This window comes from Semicossyphus pulcher, unplaced genomic scaffold, assembly GCF_022749685.1.
Source record: "Semicossyphus pulcher isolate SPU_LCO1_2020_fin unplaced genomic scaffold, fSemPul1.0.p SCAF_10, whole genome shotgun sequence".
Classification (NCBI taxonomy): domain Eukaryota; kingdom Metazoa; phylum Chordata; class Actinopteri; order Labriformes; family Labridae; genus Semicossyphus; species Semicossyphus pulcher.
The window spans coordinates 16,461,883-16,474,555 of record NW_027211604.1 but is presented as its reverse complement, the minus strand read 5'-3'; the positions used below and the strand labels follow the sequence as shown (position 1 = coordinate 16,474,555).

The window sequence follows — 12,673 nt, the reverse complement described above, 5'->3', positions numbered from 1 at the left end:
ATTCTTTCTTTGATTTATTTTTTTAATTTAACACTATTTAATGTATCTCATTTCTTTCTCAACATATGGAAACATAAACCCATAAACACACATTCTTTCCACACTTTTATATCTTTGATTAGACTGAATTTTATGTTATAATCTAAAAAGGCTTACAAACCACACAGTATTTTATCAGTTTATTGGTTTTTATTGAATTCTAAAAACATGAGAGAGTGACTTATTTACAAAGGATGTGCAACAGAAAGTATTACGTTTTTCTTGATGAATAGGAGAGCCAGTCAGCTGCTATATCCAAATGGCAGATTCAGTGACAGGTCCTGCACCATAAGAGGAATGTTAACAAACATCTGGGCTTTCAACACATCTGTGTGTGTGTGTGTGCTCATGCTCCTGTGTTTGTTCATTTGAGGGTTCATGCTTGGGTTTTGCCGTTCCTCCTGTCAGGAGGCGTTGTAGGGAGAATCCAGCGATAGCAGTTTGAGAAGCTCAGGCTCTTGTCCACAGCACAGCTGGTGCAGTAGACGATCCCCAGAGCTAGCATCACAACGAGGAACACACACAGAGGCACCAGCAGGGCCACGAGAAGCCAGCTCTTGTCATGCTTTCTTTTACCTGTATTAGATCCCTCCCCTTCCTCAATTGTGCCGCTGACAACCTCTGTACCCTCAATATTAGATCCCTCCCCTTCCCTGGTACTAGTGCCTGACCCATTTGCAGTCTCAGCTCCCAGCCCATCACTAGCTTCCTTACCTCCTGTCTTAGCTTTAGCCTCATTATCTATTTCGTTGCCTGTGCTGCCCTTTTGCGTGGGGGGTGGGACTGTCTGATGTCTTTCTGGTGATAGTGCATCCCATTGGTTCAGATGATTATCTGACCCACGACTCATGTCAGGTAAGAGTGCCTCAGGTGCTTCTGTCAGCCAGTTAACGTCAAAGTTAGTGTCAGCTTCAAAGTTTGGGTCTGGGGTGAATGAGCTGGACCAAGGAAAATCATGGTTAGGGTCCATTTCAGGTATGTAAGCAGAGTCACTGGGGTAAGGGGTCAGAGTTGAATATTCCTCATCATCGGGCGATGGCTGGCAGGTAAGTCCGTCTGGTTGCAGGTCGTAGCCGCTGTCACAGAAACACTGGTACCCTCCCATGAAGTTGAGACATTGCTGCTGGCAGGGCGACTCCCCGACACACTCGTCCACATCTACACACTCTCCATCGCTGCCGGATTCGTAACCGGGGTTACACAGGCATGCGAAGGACCCCACTGTGTTCTCACAAGTGCCTTCGCAGCTGCCCTCATCCAGGCACTCGTCCACATCCACACACTCGCCCTCGTCGTCCGGCTGGTACCCCGAGTGGCAGGTGCAGTGGAAGGTGCCTGGGATGTTGACACAGAGTTGCGGACATGGTTGCTGTTTACATTCGTCCACATCGGAGCATCTTCGGCCATCTGGGCCCATTTGGTAGCCTGGAGGGCAAGTGCAGCGCATTCCCCGAGATGTTTCCATGCAGTCGTATTCGCACCCCATCTTCACGCAGACATCTTTGATGTGGGGCTGGTCAGTGGGACTGGCAGCATCAGAGGATAATTCAGGTGGGTCAGTTTGGCTCAGGGGGTCAGGCTTGCAGGTGTACCCATCCTCGTCGATCGTAAAGCCCTCGGAGCAGTAACAGTAGTAATCTGTGTCCGTGTTTTGGCAGAACTGCTCACATCCGTGGTCCCCGCTACACCAGTCCTGGTTCTGCGGAGCCGCACCAGACGAGCAGAGCGGGGCGTCCCTTGACCAGCCTACCGTCTCGTCGTCTCGCTCTATGCACAGCACCGTCTGCTCAGCACCAGCGTCTGGGTTGGAGCTGTCTGCAGGGCACGTCAGAGCAGCGACAGATCCAAAGGGCACATGTGTCAGGAGGGTGCTAACAAGGTGAAACGGGGTGGTGTAAACAGCGGGGCCACTACCCTCATCCTCCAGCGGGGGACACATTCCTTTGTAGTTGTACTGGCAAACGTATCCATCCAACGGCAGCGCGCAGGAGCCGTCGAGCCACCGGAAGTTGTCGCTGCTCTCGCGTCCGTTCTCGGAAGTGTGGACGGTCATGGCGACACAGCGAGGGGCCGCACAAGTCCCAGGAGTGTCCTCACGGAGCCAGTTGGTGAACTGGCCGTCCTGGTCTCCTGTTGGGAAATGAAGACAAGGACAAGGTCAGTCAAAGTTAATATTCTTTGCTTTTGAAGTTCTATTTTCAGAGTTAATTCTTGAGATTATCAGATTGAAGCCGCAAAGTGTCAAATTGTTTTGCAATTTTTCTTTGTAAATTATTTGTTTATTTATTACTTGTTTTGAGTTTGTAGAAAAATTTGAATGCTAGAAAAAAATTAATGCAGTCTATGAGTCGCTGTCCCCACGTTCATTCTTCATTTTGGTGAGGGATTGAAGCAGCAGCCATGACTGTTTGTAACAGTGTGTTTTTTCAGTTCACCACTAGGAGTCGCCAAAGTCAGATATTTTCAAATTCGGCACACGCTCTTTGAAAACAGCTCATTATCTTGCTTGTATCTTTGTTGCAACAGTATTTAAATTGTAATATTTGTAATATCTAGTTTGTAGTTTTACAGATAATGTGTCCTTTACTTTTTTGAGCTTGACACTGCACAGCGAGTACTACACAGTTTATCACAAACAGAGCTGAAGGATGCATCATTTCAATCTGTTTGAACATACTTGAGGGGAACAAATGTTGGCATGACTTTTGCCACATCCACAACTGATTGTGCAGAGAAACCCAGTCATTATTTCTTTAAAGTCAAACTGCTGTTTTTTTGCATGACAAACAAACTCCCATCCAAATTTATTGGACTGACTGATCTGTAAATCGTACCCTTGTTAAATAAAACCAAAATTATCTGCATTGCTGGATGCCACAGTGGACGAGTGAGAAAATGTGTTTTTGTAATGTGGGTAAACTGAACTTGTAAATCATGGCTGATGAAAAACTCGGTTGGTGACATAACTCTTGAGGATTTAAAGGCTTTTTTAACTAAAGAGCACGGCAGACACTTTGAGTGATAAAAGCCCATCTGGTTTTTAGTGGGTGGCGTTTGTGTAATGTCTAAATCGGGCTGAGGAGTCGCTGTGAGGTCAAAAGGGGGATCGAACTTCCCCTGTCGCGCCAGCTCCGTCTCTGTGAAACAAAAGAAGTTAATGTACTAAACATCCAGTCAGTGCAGAGGTCTGGAGGCCGGGCCAGGTACCAGAGTCTGACTGAGAGGCAGCACAATGCTTTAATAATATGATCTGTGAGTGATTATTCTTTTGCTGTGTGTATGTCTCCTTGTCTGTCTGTCTTTTTAATCTCTCTTCCCTCTTTGTCCCACATTCTCGGCCCGGCCAGTCACAGCAGATGGCTGTCTACCAATGAGTCTGGTTCTGCTCTAAGTTTCTGCCTGTTAAGAGGAAGTTTGTCTCGCCACTGTTGCCAAGTGCTTACTCATTGATCGATTAATATCGGGCCTCTTTATATAATATTACAAAGAGTACAGTGACCTGCTTTATAGGTAAAGTGTTGTTTTGTCCAACATAAATCTAAACTAAGCTCTTGATATAACTAATATGATCATGTTAATATCAAAGTAGGCTTAATGGATGTAGATACTGAACCAGATGAATTCAATGAATGTTTTGGAAATTAGTAGTCCTAACAGTAAAACAGGACTAAATGTAGCCTTGTTTAATGGGTAGTCAAGTTGGTAATATATGGATGACTTTTTGAATAGACTAAATTAAACTGATCTTCAGATTTTCCATCAGTCACAGTCTAATCTTAACATTTTCTCATAACTCTTGAGAGCTGTGGTTTCTTAATTGGCCAAGGGAGGCTTATTAAAGTCCAATAAACTGGCTGAAAGGGTGAGTAAAATTAGAAGCACTGAGGGGTCAAAAGTCAAAAAGTTTAGACTTTGCCTGTGACCCAGACGAATCCTCTAAGGGGTCGGGTGGACGAACACTGGCGCGGCGGTCTGTGCAGCCCGATCCAGAGACGAAGCCTCGGCCTGGTCCCCTGCGCCTCGACGGCCGACAGCAGCTCATGGACCACACCCGCTGCCTCACTGGTGTGCATGGTTGCCAGGGTCCCTCCTCGCTCCCGGCAGCTCCGCCCAGCTTCCCTGAAGCTCCTCTTCTGAAGGAAGACGCTGTAGCATCCCTCCTGATGGCAGACAGCGTCTCTCTCCGCCAGCTGAGCTCTGGCCGCTGGCTGCTCCCCCTCCGGCTCCCTCGGCCTCTGGGCTCGGCCTCCAGGAGCCAGGCAGACCGTCAGCAGCCACAGGACACACAGGAGACTCATGCTGCTGCTGCAGCTACCGCTGTTGCTGACGGTCTTTTGCATCCTCCAGCGAGACATGAGGTTTAAACTAGGCCAACATTCAAATGAGAACCCCAACCTTACTGTCAAAACAAACAACCTTCTAATCTTTTCTGACTTACTCTCCAAACAAATCTGACTCAGTTTCAATGAATCCAACAAACTGAAACTTTCCAAACCCGGATTGTTTATTATTTCTACCCTATTGCTGTGTTTGAATAAATTATGTGGTCTAATTGGCCTTTAACTCAAAGTAATCTGAAGCAGATGTATCCAAAAACGGCCCTTAATTTACCCTTACAGTGCAGAATCAGACAAAATCCATTCATCAGCAAGCTGCTGCCACAGTGAAGTAGATTTCACCAGATCCTGAATATAACTAATAGAAACCAATGCAGTCCAGTGGAAGCCCCTTAATAGTCCACATAAGTCCAGTACAGTCCAGAATAAAGTCCAGTGAAGTACCAGTCGTACCAAAATTGTCCAAAGGTGAAATCTGCCTTTCAGATTAGTCCAGAAGAGTTTAAATAGAGTCCAAATATGACTGTGATGAGTTCAGTGACAGAAAGCCTCTCCTGTATCTGATCCTGCTGGGGCTCTCTTGCCTCTGCAAAGTCTGACTGAACCTCAGAAAGGGAGTCAGATGGGGGAGGGTGGAAGGGGGGGGGAGGCTACGTAGAGGAAAAAGAATTGTGTGTTTTTGGAAGAGGGGGCTGGTGAAGTGTGCGAGTGTATAAGAGAAGGCTGGAGGGGTTGACGGATTGGGGTTTGGGGAAGTCGGGGGGGGAGTAAGAGAACTGCAAAACCCTCAGAGAGTTATGAAAACCATACGGCACCGTTCTGTCCCCCCCCCTGTCCTGCCTATGGCTTTAGACACACACACATACATGCACTCTCTCATGCACACATGCACAGCCGTCAAGCAGAGCGCGCTGCACAGCATCCGCAGGAGTGGAAAGTGTTTGTCAGCTCTGAGATGCAGAGATTGTCTCCCTCTTCTTCTTCTTCTTCTTCTTCTTCTTCTCTCCTTTTTTTCTCTTCCACCTTCTGACCATCGCTCCCTCTGCATCTTTTTGTTTATTTTCCTTCACTTAATCCTCTTTACACTATAATTTTCTTCTTTCTGCCACCACCCCCACTCTTGTCTCTTTTCTTTTTGAGTCCATACCAGCTGGAAGTTTTTACAATCTAATGGAAACATCTGAGTATGGCATACCTGTTGGACTTTGCGTGTGTGTGCGTTCATTCTTACACTGTTATACAATAACTTCATATGGGCACAGATGTCTAAGCCCAAGTTTTCTTAAGTGTGTGTGCATGTGTGTGTGTGGCTACCACTCGGGGGCATCTGGAGGAGAGGAAACAGGAAATGCCAGATGTGCATCAGCCTGACCTCTCGGTAGCTGGGGGAGCAGGGGGACTTTGGGTAGTTTGGGGGTACCTCCACTGCCGTCACACGATCCGTCCTCCATGAATGGCACGCCTGATGCAAAGTCAAAGGCCGAGTTTGGATTTTCCAAAGAAAAATAGGATCTTTTTTCCTTCCTGATCTCCTGCAAGCAAGGCCAAAGACCGAGAGAGGAAGCCAGTAGCTGTGATCTTTAGGATTCAATTAAGCCCTGATATGAGTAACAGATTTTAAGCTGCCGGGGACGAACAGCTGAGCGGAGGCCGTCCGTTTAAGTCAAGCAAACACAAACAAGAAGCAACATAAGTGGAAAAAATGCTTTGGCACACAATAGTCCATCACATAAATGCTCATCACGCTCTTCTGTGTGGAAAGTGTGACCTGCCAAAACACAATTAAAGCAGCCTGATGTCATTATCAAAGCTGCAGTGTGGTCTGGACTGTTTAACGCAGATTTCAAAACGACAGCAAAGTTTCACCCGCCGCAGCTTTGAACCACAGGGTGATGGGATGGAAAAGTCGAGCTGCATGTGTGTGTAGCTGCATCACTTATTAGCCGCATCAGTGTGTGTGTGTGTGTGTGTGTGTGTGTCCGAGCCTGCGCTTTCTCCCTGTGCGCAGCAGATGAGTCGTCTGGCTGCGGCAGCGTGTTGGTTTTGGCAGACAGAATGTATACAGTCGCACTATTCAGCAGTCTTTTCCAGTTATGTAACAACCATCGGAACTAGATTGAGAACAAACATCAAACCTCAGGATCCCGGAGATCCTAAAGAGCCTTTTGGTCTTGTTCCCCACCTCTTTCTCCTCCTCCTCCTGTCCTCCTCTGACTTTCTTTTTCTTGGACTACCCCCATCTTCCTCTCTCCTCTGCCTCCTCTCCTTATTATTCTTTCACCCCCTCCTCCGTCCTCTCCTTTCTTGCATCCTCTTCCTCCTCTCCCTTCCCTTATCTTCTCCTTCTTCTCCCCCTCTTCTCTTTCAGTCTCATTATTTGGGCTCCAAAGTCAGCAATCTCTCTCCCAGGCCCCCAAACCTCCCACTCTTGTTCTGTTTATTCTATCATCCGGGCCGGTTGACCCTCCTGCGTAGACAGCCACGCCCCCTGAGACACATACCAGAAATGTAATTGATATAACAGACAAAACTTCTTCTTTCCATAGTCCTGCGCTTCCAATTCCCCCCTTTCACATTAATGTACTTACAGTACCTCAAAGCTGCTCTATCTTCCAGCCCAAAGACGTCTAATGGAACATACAGATCTCTTCATTTTATATTCCCGCCTCCTAGGTCACAACCTTCTCTCTACCTCCTTGACTCCTAGCCACTTGCCACATATCATTACTGGCTCTGATACTTTCTCAACTTTTAGCTTCCAAGCAGCTGAAGCGAACCCTTCAGCTCCAAAGCCTCTCCGTTTCACTTCAACCGCTGATTCTGTTTTTGAAGCTGCTGAAAAGCTGCTCTTGATTTGATGTTCTTTAGAGACTCTGAACCTTTGGTATCAGGATTGATAAAACACACAAGATGTTTTGTTCAATGAAAGAACACGTGACTTGTATTTAACAAGATAAAAGCTGGGTGATGCTAACAAAGACATTTTTTCTACCACATTGGAATGAAACTGTGTTTACGAACAGCTGCACAGAGAAAGGGAAGATCAGTTATCATTTAAAGTAATAATCGCAAAGATTTAAATAAGTCACTATTAGCCTATGGCCCACTGATGACAGCCTTTGCATTTACAGTATATAGTATTATTATGGACTGGGTGTCTGGTGCAACTTTCACAGACAAATTCACAAGCGGCGCCCAGTTAGTGACGCGTTCTCCATCACCCAGCAGTGGTTGGTCTGCCAGAGAGAGTAGGCGGAGCTAAGCAGCTGATTTCCCGGTATCTGCAAGTTCTGCGAGTAAACAGTAATCTACTATGACTGAACAAACAAAGAAAAGATGGATGACTACAGATACAACTTCAAAAAGAAGTGAAAATCCAAAGAAAAAGAAACAAATTCGACGCTCAGATGAAGGCAAACAGTCTAAAAAGGAAAGAGACCGTCAGCGAGGAAAATCAAGAGTTACAACCGGAGCCAACCGTGGACGTCACACATGCAACACTGTCTGGATATCTGGGAAGTGTGCTCCTGTAATTACCGTTTATCGCAATAGGTGACGCCAAAGAGAATGAAACTGAGATCTTTGAGATTATAACTTTGAATATAGAGATACTGCGCACATTTTCAGACAGTCTCAACTCTTACGTGTTCAGTTTGACACCAGTTTGTACACAAAAGTGGGCTTATTGTTTTGTTTACTCAAGAAAATTGAAAAAATATCATTCGCTTTTAATTCTTATGATTATCAAAGATCAGGAGTGCCAAGCCGGTGCGGCCGTTGTGAGGCCTAGTTCGAATCCTGTGTGGAGTTCGCATGTTCTCCCCCGCTCCCTCCTGCTCAGTCCAGCACAGTCCAAAGACATGCTCGTTTGGCTAATTGGCGAATCTAAATTACTCGTAGGTGTGAATGTGAGCGTGAGTTGTCTCTATGATTGACTGGCGATCAGGTCCAAGGTGTACCTCGCCTCTCGCCCAATGACAGCTTGGATAGACTCCCACCTCCCCGCAACCCTGAGCAGGATAAGCGGTATAGATAATGGATGGATGGAGGAGTGCAAAGCCAGTATGCAAAGCATGTGTCTTGACATCTGTAGCAACTGGTTAATGCTGAAATTTAAGATCCAGGAGTAGCGATTATTGCATCAAACTGTACTTCAATCCTTGTCCAGTTATGAATCTTCACCGACAGTCAGAGAATGATCTTGGAGAGGGAAATCAGGCCTTTACTTTCTCCTAGAGATCAAAAGATATATAAGCGGGTTACAATAAGAAAACAAGCTTTGTTTCTTGAGATAACCGAATAATAATGTTTTGATGTCGAGGTAGAAACTTATTGGAAAGGATGGCCATTCCAGGCTTCCGTAGCTTTATCATCTGCAGACCATGAATGTCATTAAAAAAGTGTGCAAATACATCCAGTCGCTGTTGAGACGATTCACCAAAGTCAAATACAAACATACATTTCTGTCCCTTTGTTCTGTTTTTAGCTGAGACTTTATGGAGGCAATAAGTGGAACTGGTGTCTCTGCAGGACCAGAAGTTTAGACTGTTTTTCTTCCTCTGCTCTGATAATCAAAATGCTTTTTCCTCTGCTCCCAGCTGAATAAATAGTAGCCCCACTGCTCACCGAGCCTCCACACTGATGTTTAGAAAACTACATTTTTATTTCCTTGTTGTTTGGAGAAGAGACTTGAACCATTCAGGCCTGTTGAAGCTTCGCTGCAATATCGAATACAGCAGGACACGTCAGTTGTTCATTTTTCCCAACCGCTGGTGTCCTGTGACACACACACAAGAACGCACACATGCACATGCACACACACACACACACACACTGAAGCAATTAGCTGCGGCCTTGTGGTTAAATAATGGAGTGTAGGCATTCCTGGTGATTTCTGGGGAGTGCAGGAAAAAGACGATACTTTTATCCTCCTCTTCTACAAGCTCCATATGTTTCATCTTTCATAGCAGACATGATCGCCTCCTTCCACACCCAGACTGTCAACAAATCTTCACCTCAAATATCTGAGCAGGCCGGGGTCGGCGTCGAAAGGTTGAATCCAGGGGGAAAAATCGGCTTGCCAGTTGAAGTCTACAGTTACTTGAAGTATCGGCTAAAAGAATTTGGACACTTTTAGGGGCAGCTGTTAGCTTGATGCAGTTATGTCTTTGTAGTGTCTATATGCCTGGTGACCTTTATTAACCTTTATTTAACCTTGGAATAGTTTATTTGCCGTTCTTTTCAGCCGTGTCCTTGCTCCTTCATGCTTAGTTTCACCCATGTTGACACCTGGGAGCTCCCCAGTACAAACACAGCCGCCCGGTGTTATCCAACGAGAAGCTCCAGAGGAACAAGATTTTTTGGAGCATTGGAAAATCGAATTTGCAGGTTCATCCTCTTACCTACTTAAAAAAGGAGCTGAAAGTCATTTTTCTTGCATTGCAGGGGAAAAAATCAATGCCATTGTCTGACTCCTGTTTCTGAATTTCTACTTCAAAGGCCACGTTTAAAACAAATATTTTTTCAGCTTTGGAAAAACAGCAACATGACTAACAAAGGCTCAGGTGACACAAATGCCTGAATGTCTGGACGGCAATTGGACTCACACATGCATAAACAAACCACAGACAAACAGAAACTCTGCAAAGAATCTCCAGAAACTCTGTTCAGGTTTGAAAGAACTGCTTGAAGAGGCAGAAAGAGAGCGAGAGCTCAGGGAGAGGATAATTCCTGACAGATTATTCCTTTACCAGATGATAGGCTCAGCTTTTCCGTAGACACAGCCATGCACGCACACACGGACATCGTACACTTCTTTGTAGCGTCTTTCATGATACAGTCATTCTTCTCCTGAGACGGGGCAATAATGGTGGATGCATTAACAATGGGAAGAAAGGATGACGACTTTGCAGGAGAAAGGATGGACACAATGGCTCAACAGAGACAGACAGGCGTCAGATGTGTAGGTCCTCTGAGATAACCCACCGCACGTCTGACTTCTCTCTGCACCATTTCATCCAATTCTCTCAGGTCTTCTCCTTTTTAAACATCATATTTTATTACCCACATCCCTCATGTGACCTCACCTCAATTTTCAGGCAAAAACAAATTGCAGAGAAACTCGCTGACTCAGCATCAGCAGAGGAAGGTTAATCATTCCCTTTAACCACAGGCCACTTATGTGCAGGGGAGTCGAAAACCAGCCCGTTCTTTTAGTTCTCTATTACTCTGCCTTCCTTATTTTACATCCCCACCAGTGACTCAGCGGTCACCTGGAAGTCTCAGAGGGTGCCCATCGGATCGGGGAATGTTTAGATTTGACTTCAGTGTAGAAACACTCAGGAGGTAAATAGGTTATACAGCTGTCTTGCTTGAGCCAGAGCAGCCAAGTCCTCCCAAATCCCCAAACTCTCAGCAGCCAGAAGCTGAAGACTTTGTTGTACTGGAAGGATCCCAAATATGAGATGAAAAGTGAAAGTAAAGCGAAGAGGGATGATGATGACAAATGAGCTTTCTTTCCACCTTTAAATAATGATTTGAAACAAACACCCTGTTTAATCCATTTAAGGATAAGAACGTAAAGCCCAGTTTGTGACAATATGGTTTATACAACTCTCATGTCTGCACGGTAAATGTGAAGCTACAGCCGGAAGCTAGTTAGCTTATACAGACTGGAAACAGGAGGGAACAACTAGTAACAAAGTCCACCTTCTAGCACGTCTAAAGCTTGTTAACACGTTAACCCTGGTGTAACAGTGACTTCCTGGAGTCTCTCCAAGTTGTTCTAGCAAAGATATAAGCTGTGTCTCAATACAAGGGCTGCATCCTTAGAAGGACATGGGCTATGAAGGATGCGTCGTTCGTAGCCTGCGTCGACCGCTAACTGAAATGAGACGGTCTGGTCTAGGGAGGATTTCCTGTTGACGTCACCAGCTGTAACAGCCCTTACCCTTGCGTCACATTCCAGCAAAGAATGTGACGCCTAGCAACAGCTAGCTACCTGTTGCTAGGCTCATGTGGCCTAGCAACAGGTAGCTAGCAGGCAAACTAGCTAACATAACTAACATCACATAACTTAACCTATTATTTTAAAGATAATTTGAAGTTTCAAGGCCCCTTTTAAGTTTTTTAACATTTGTATCGCTAGCCATGCGATACTGCTACACAACTAGCTTAACTTGGTACACTTTTTAGAGCATAACCATGCTAGCAGCCGGTTGTCAAATACAGACCCTTTTGTGTCTGATTCAAGATAGCCGATACCTTTTGTTTTAAGATACCTATGAGGCTAAAGGGTATCTTAAAAGAGAAGCTAATGGCTTTAGCATCAACTAACTTTAACGTTCTTTCTACAGTGTTTCCTGATAACACACCATGAAAGAAGGGGTAGTTGCTCAGTATGGCAATATTGCTGCAGATAGGTTTACAGTGGAGGTAGTTACCCGTCTCATACAGACGCTTAAGGGTATCTTGTGCATCTGTGTGAGACGCCAAAGCAGTGTGAAAAAAAACATTGGTATTGTACCAAGTGGTGAGAACAGGCTGCTTACTCTTGTTGTCGGTTTTGTGCTAACCTAACCTAAGTTTAGCTACATATAAGATTTACCGTACAGACTTAGGAGTGGTATTGAACTTCTTATCCAACTTCCAATTATCCAAAAGCAAATAGGAGTATTTCAAAAAGGACTATACCACTGATCTGAGGATGCAAAGGTCAAGTGTTCAAACTCTGAAAAAACATATACTGATACCAGAGTTTAAATTAAGAATTATATTGCATAACTATACTCTAGAGTTGGTGCCATCCATAGAAGTATCCGTTTATTGACTTTTGTCTTCCCTGGTTTGGCTTGTAAAGTTTTCTTTTTGTAATTAGCTCATCAGTCTGTCTCATTAATCTTACTTGTCTGTCACAACCTTTCACCCCTCAGTCCTACAGCTTCTCTGTTTCCACTGACCCTGAATCCCCTCTCTTCACCCAACTCTGCGACCGCACATTCTGAATTTCCTCTGGGACACGGTAATGTTTCCCCCATCCTCCACATCCAGCATCACTTCTCTGTTCTCCATTATTTTTCTCATTTCGTCTTTTCTCTTCTTTTCTTCTACCCTTCACGTCTGTTGGCATGTCTGTTGTAGCTTCTGGCTGTGACTGTTTTGTCTCATACGTCTGGCTTTCATTGCCTTATTTTTTCCTAATAATGTCACTTTATATAGTTTTCGTGCTACACTTTGGTTCCTTTTGTGTTTGTTGGCACTCTGTGGTCTAATGTTCTGTCTGTCTCTCTGTCTGTCTG

General features: G+C 45.1%; 1 protein-coding gene across 1 annotated transcript; it reads right to left on the bottom strand.

Moving 5' to 3' along the window:
* Window positions 1–169: 169 nt before the first annotated feature.
* LOC138600739 (complement component C1q receptor-like) lies at window positions 170–4,955 on the bottom strand. The gene is made up of 2 exons (XM_069672234.1): window positions 3,956–4,955; window positions 170–2,169 (listed from the first exon to the last, which is right to left on the bottom strand). Exons 1-2 carry the CDS (start codon window positions 4,392–4,394, stop codon window positions 416–418), a joined length of 2,193 nt encoding a protein of 730 aa, XP_069528335.1. The 5' UTR covers window positions 4,395–4,955; the 3' UTR covers window positions 170–415.
* Window positions 4,956–12,673: the final 7,718 nt, after the last annotated feature.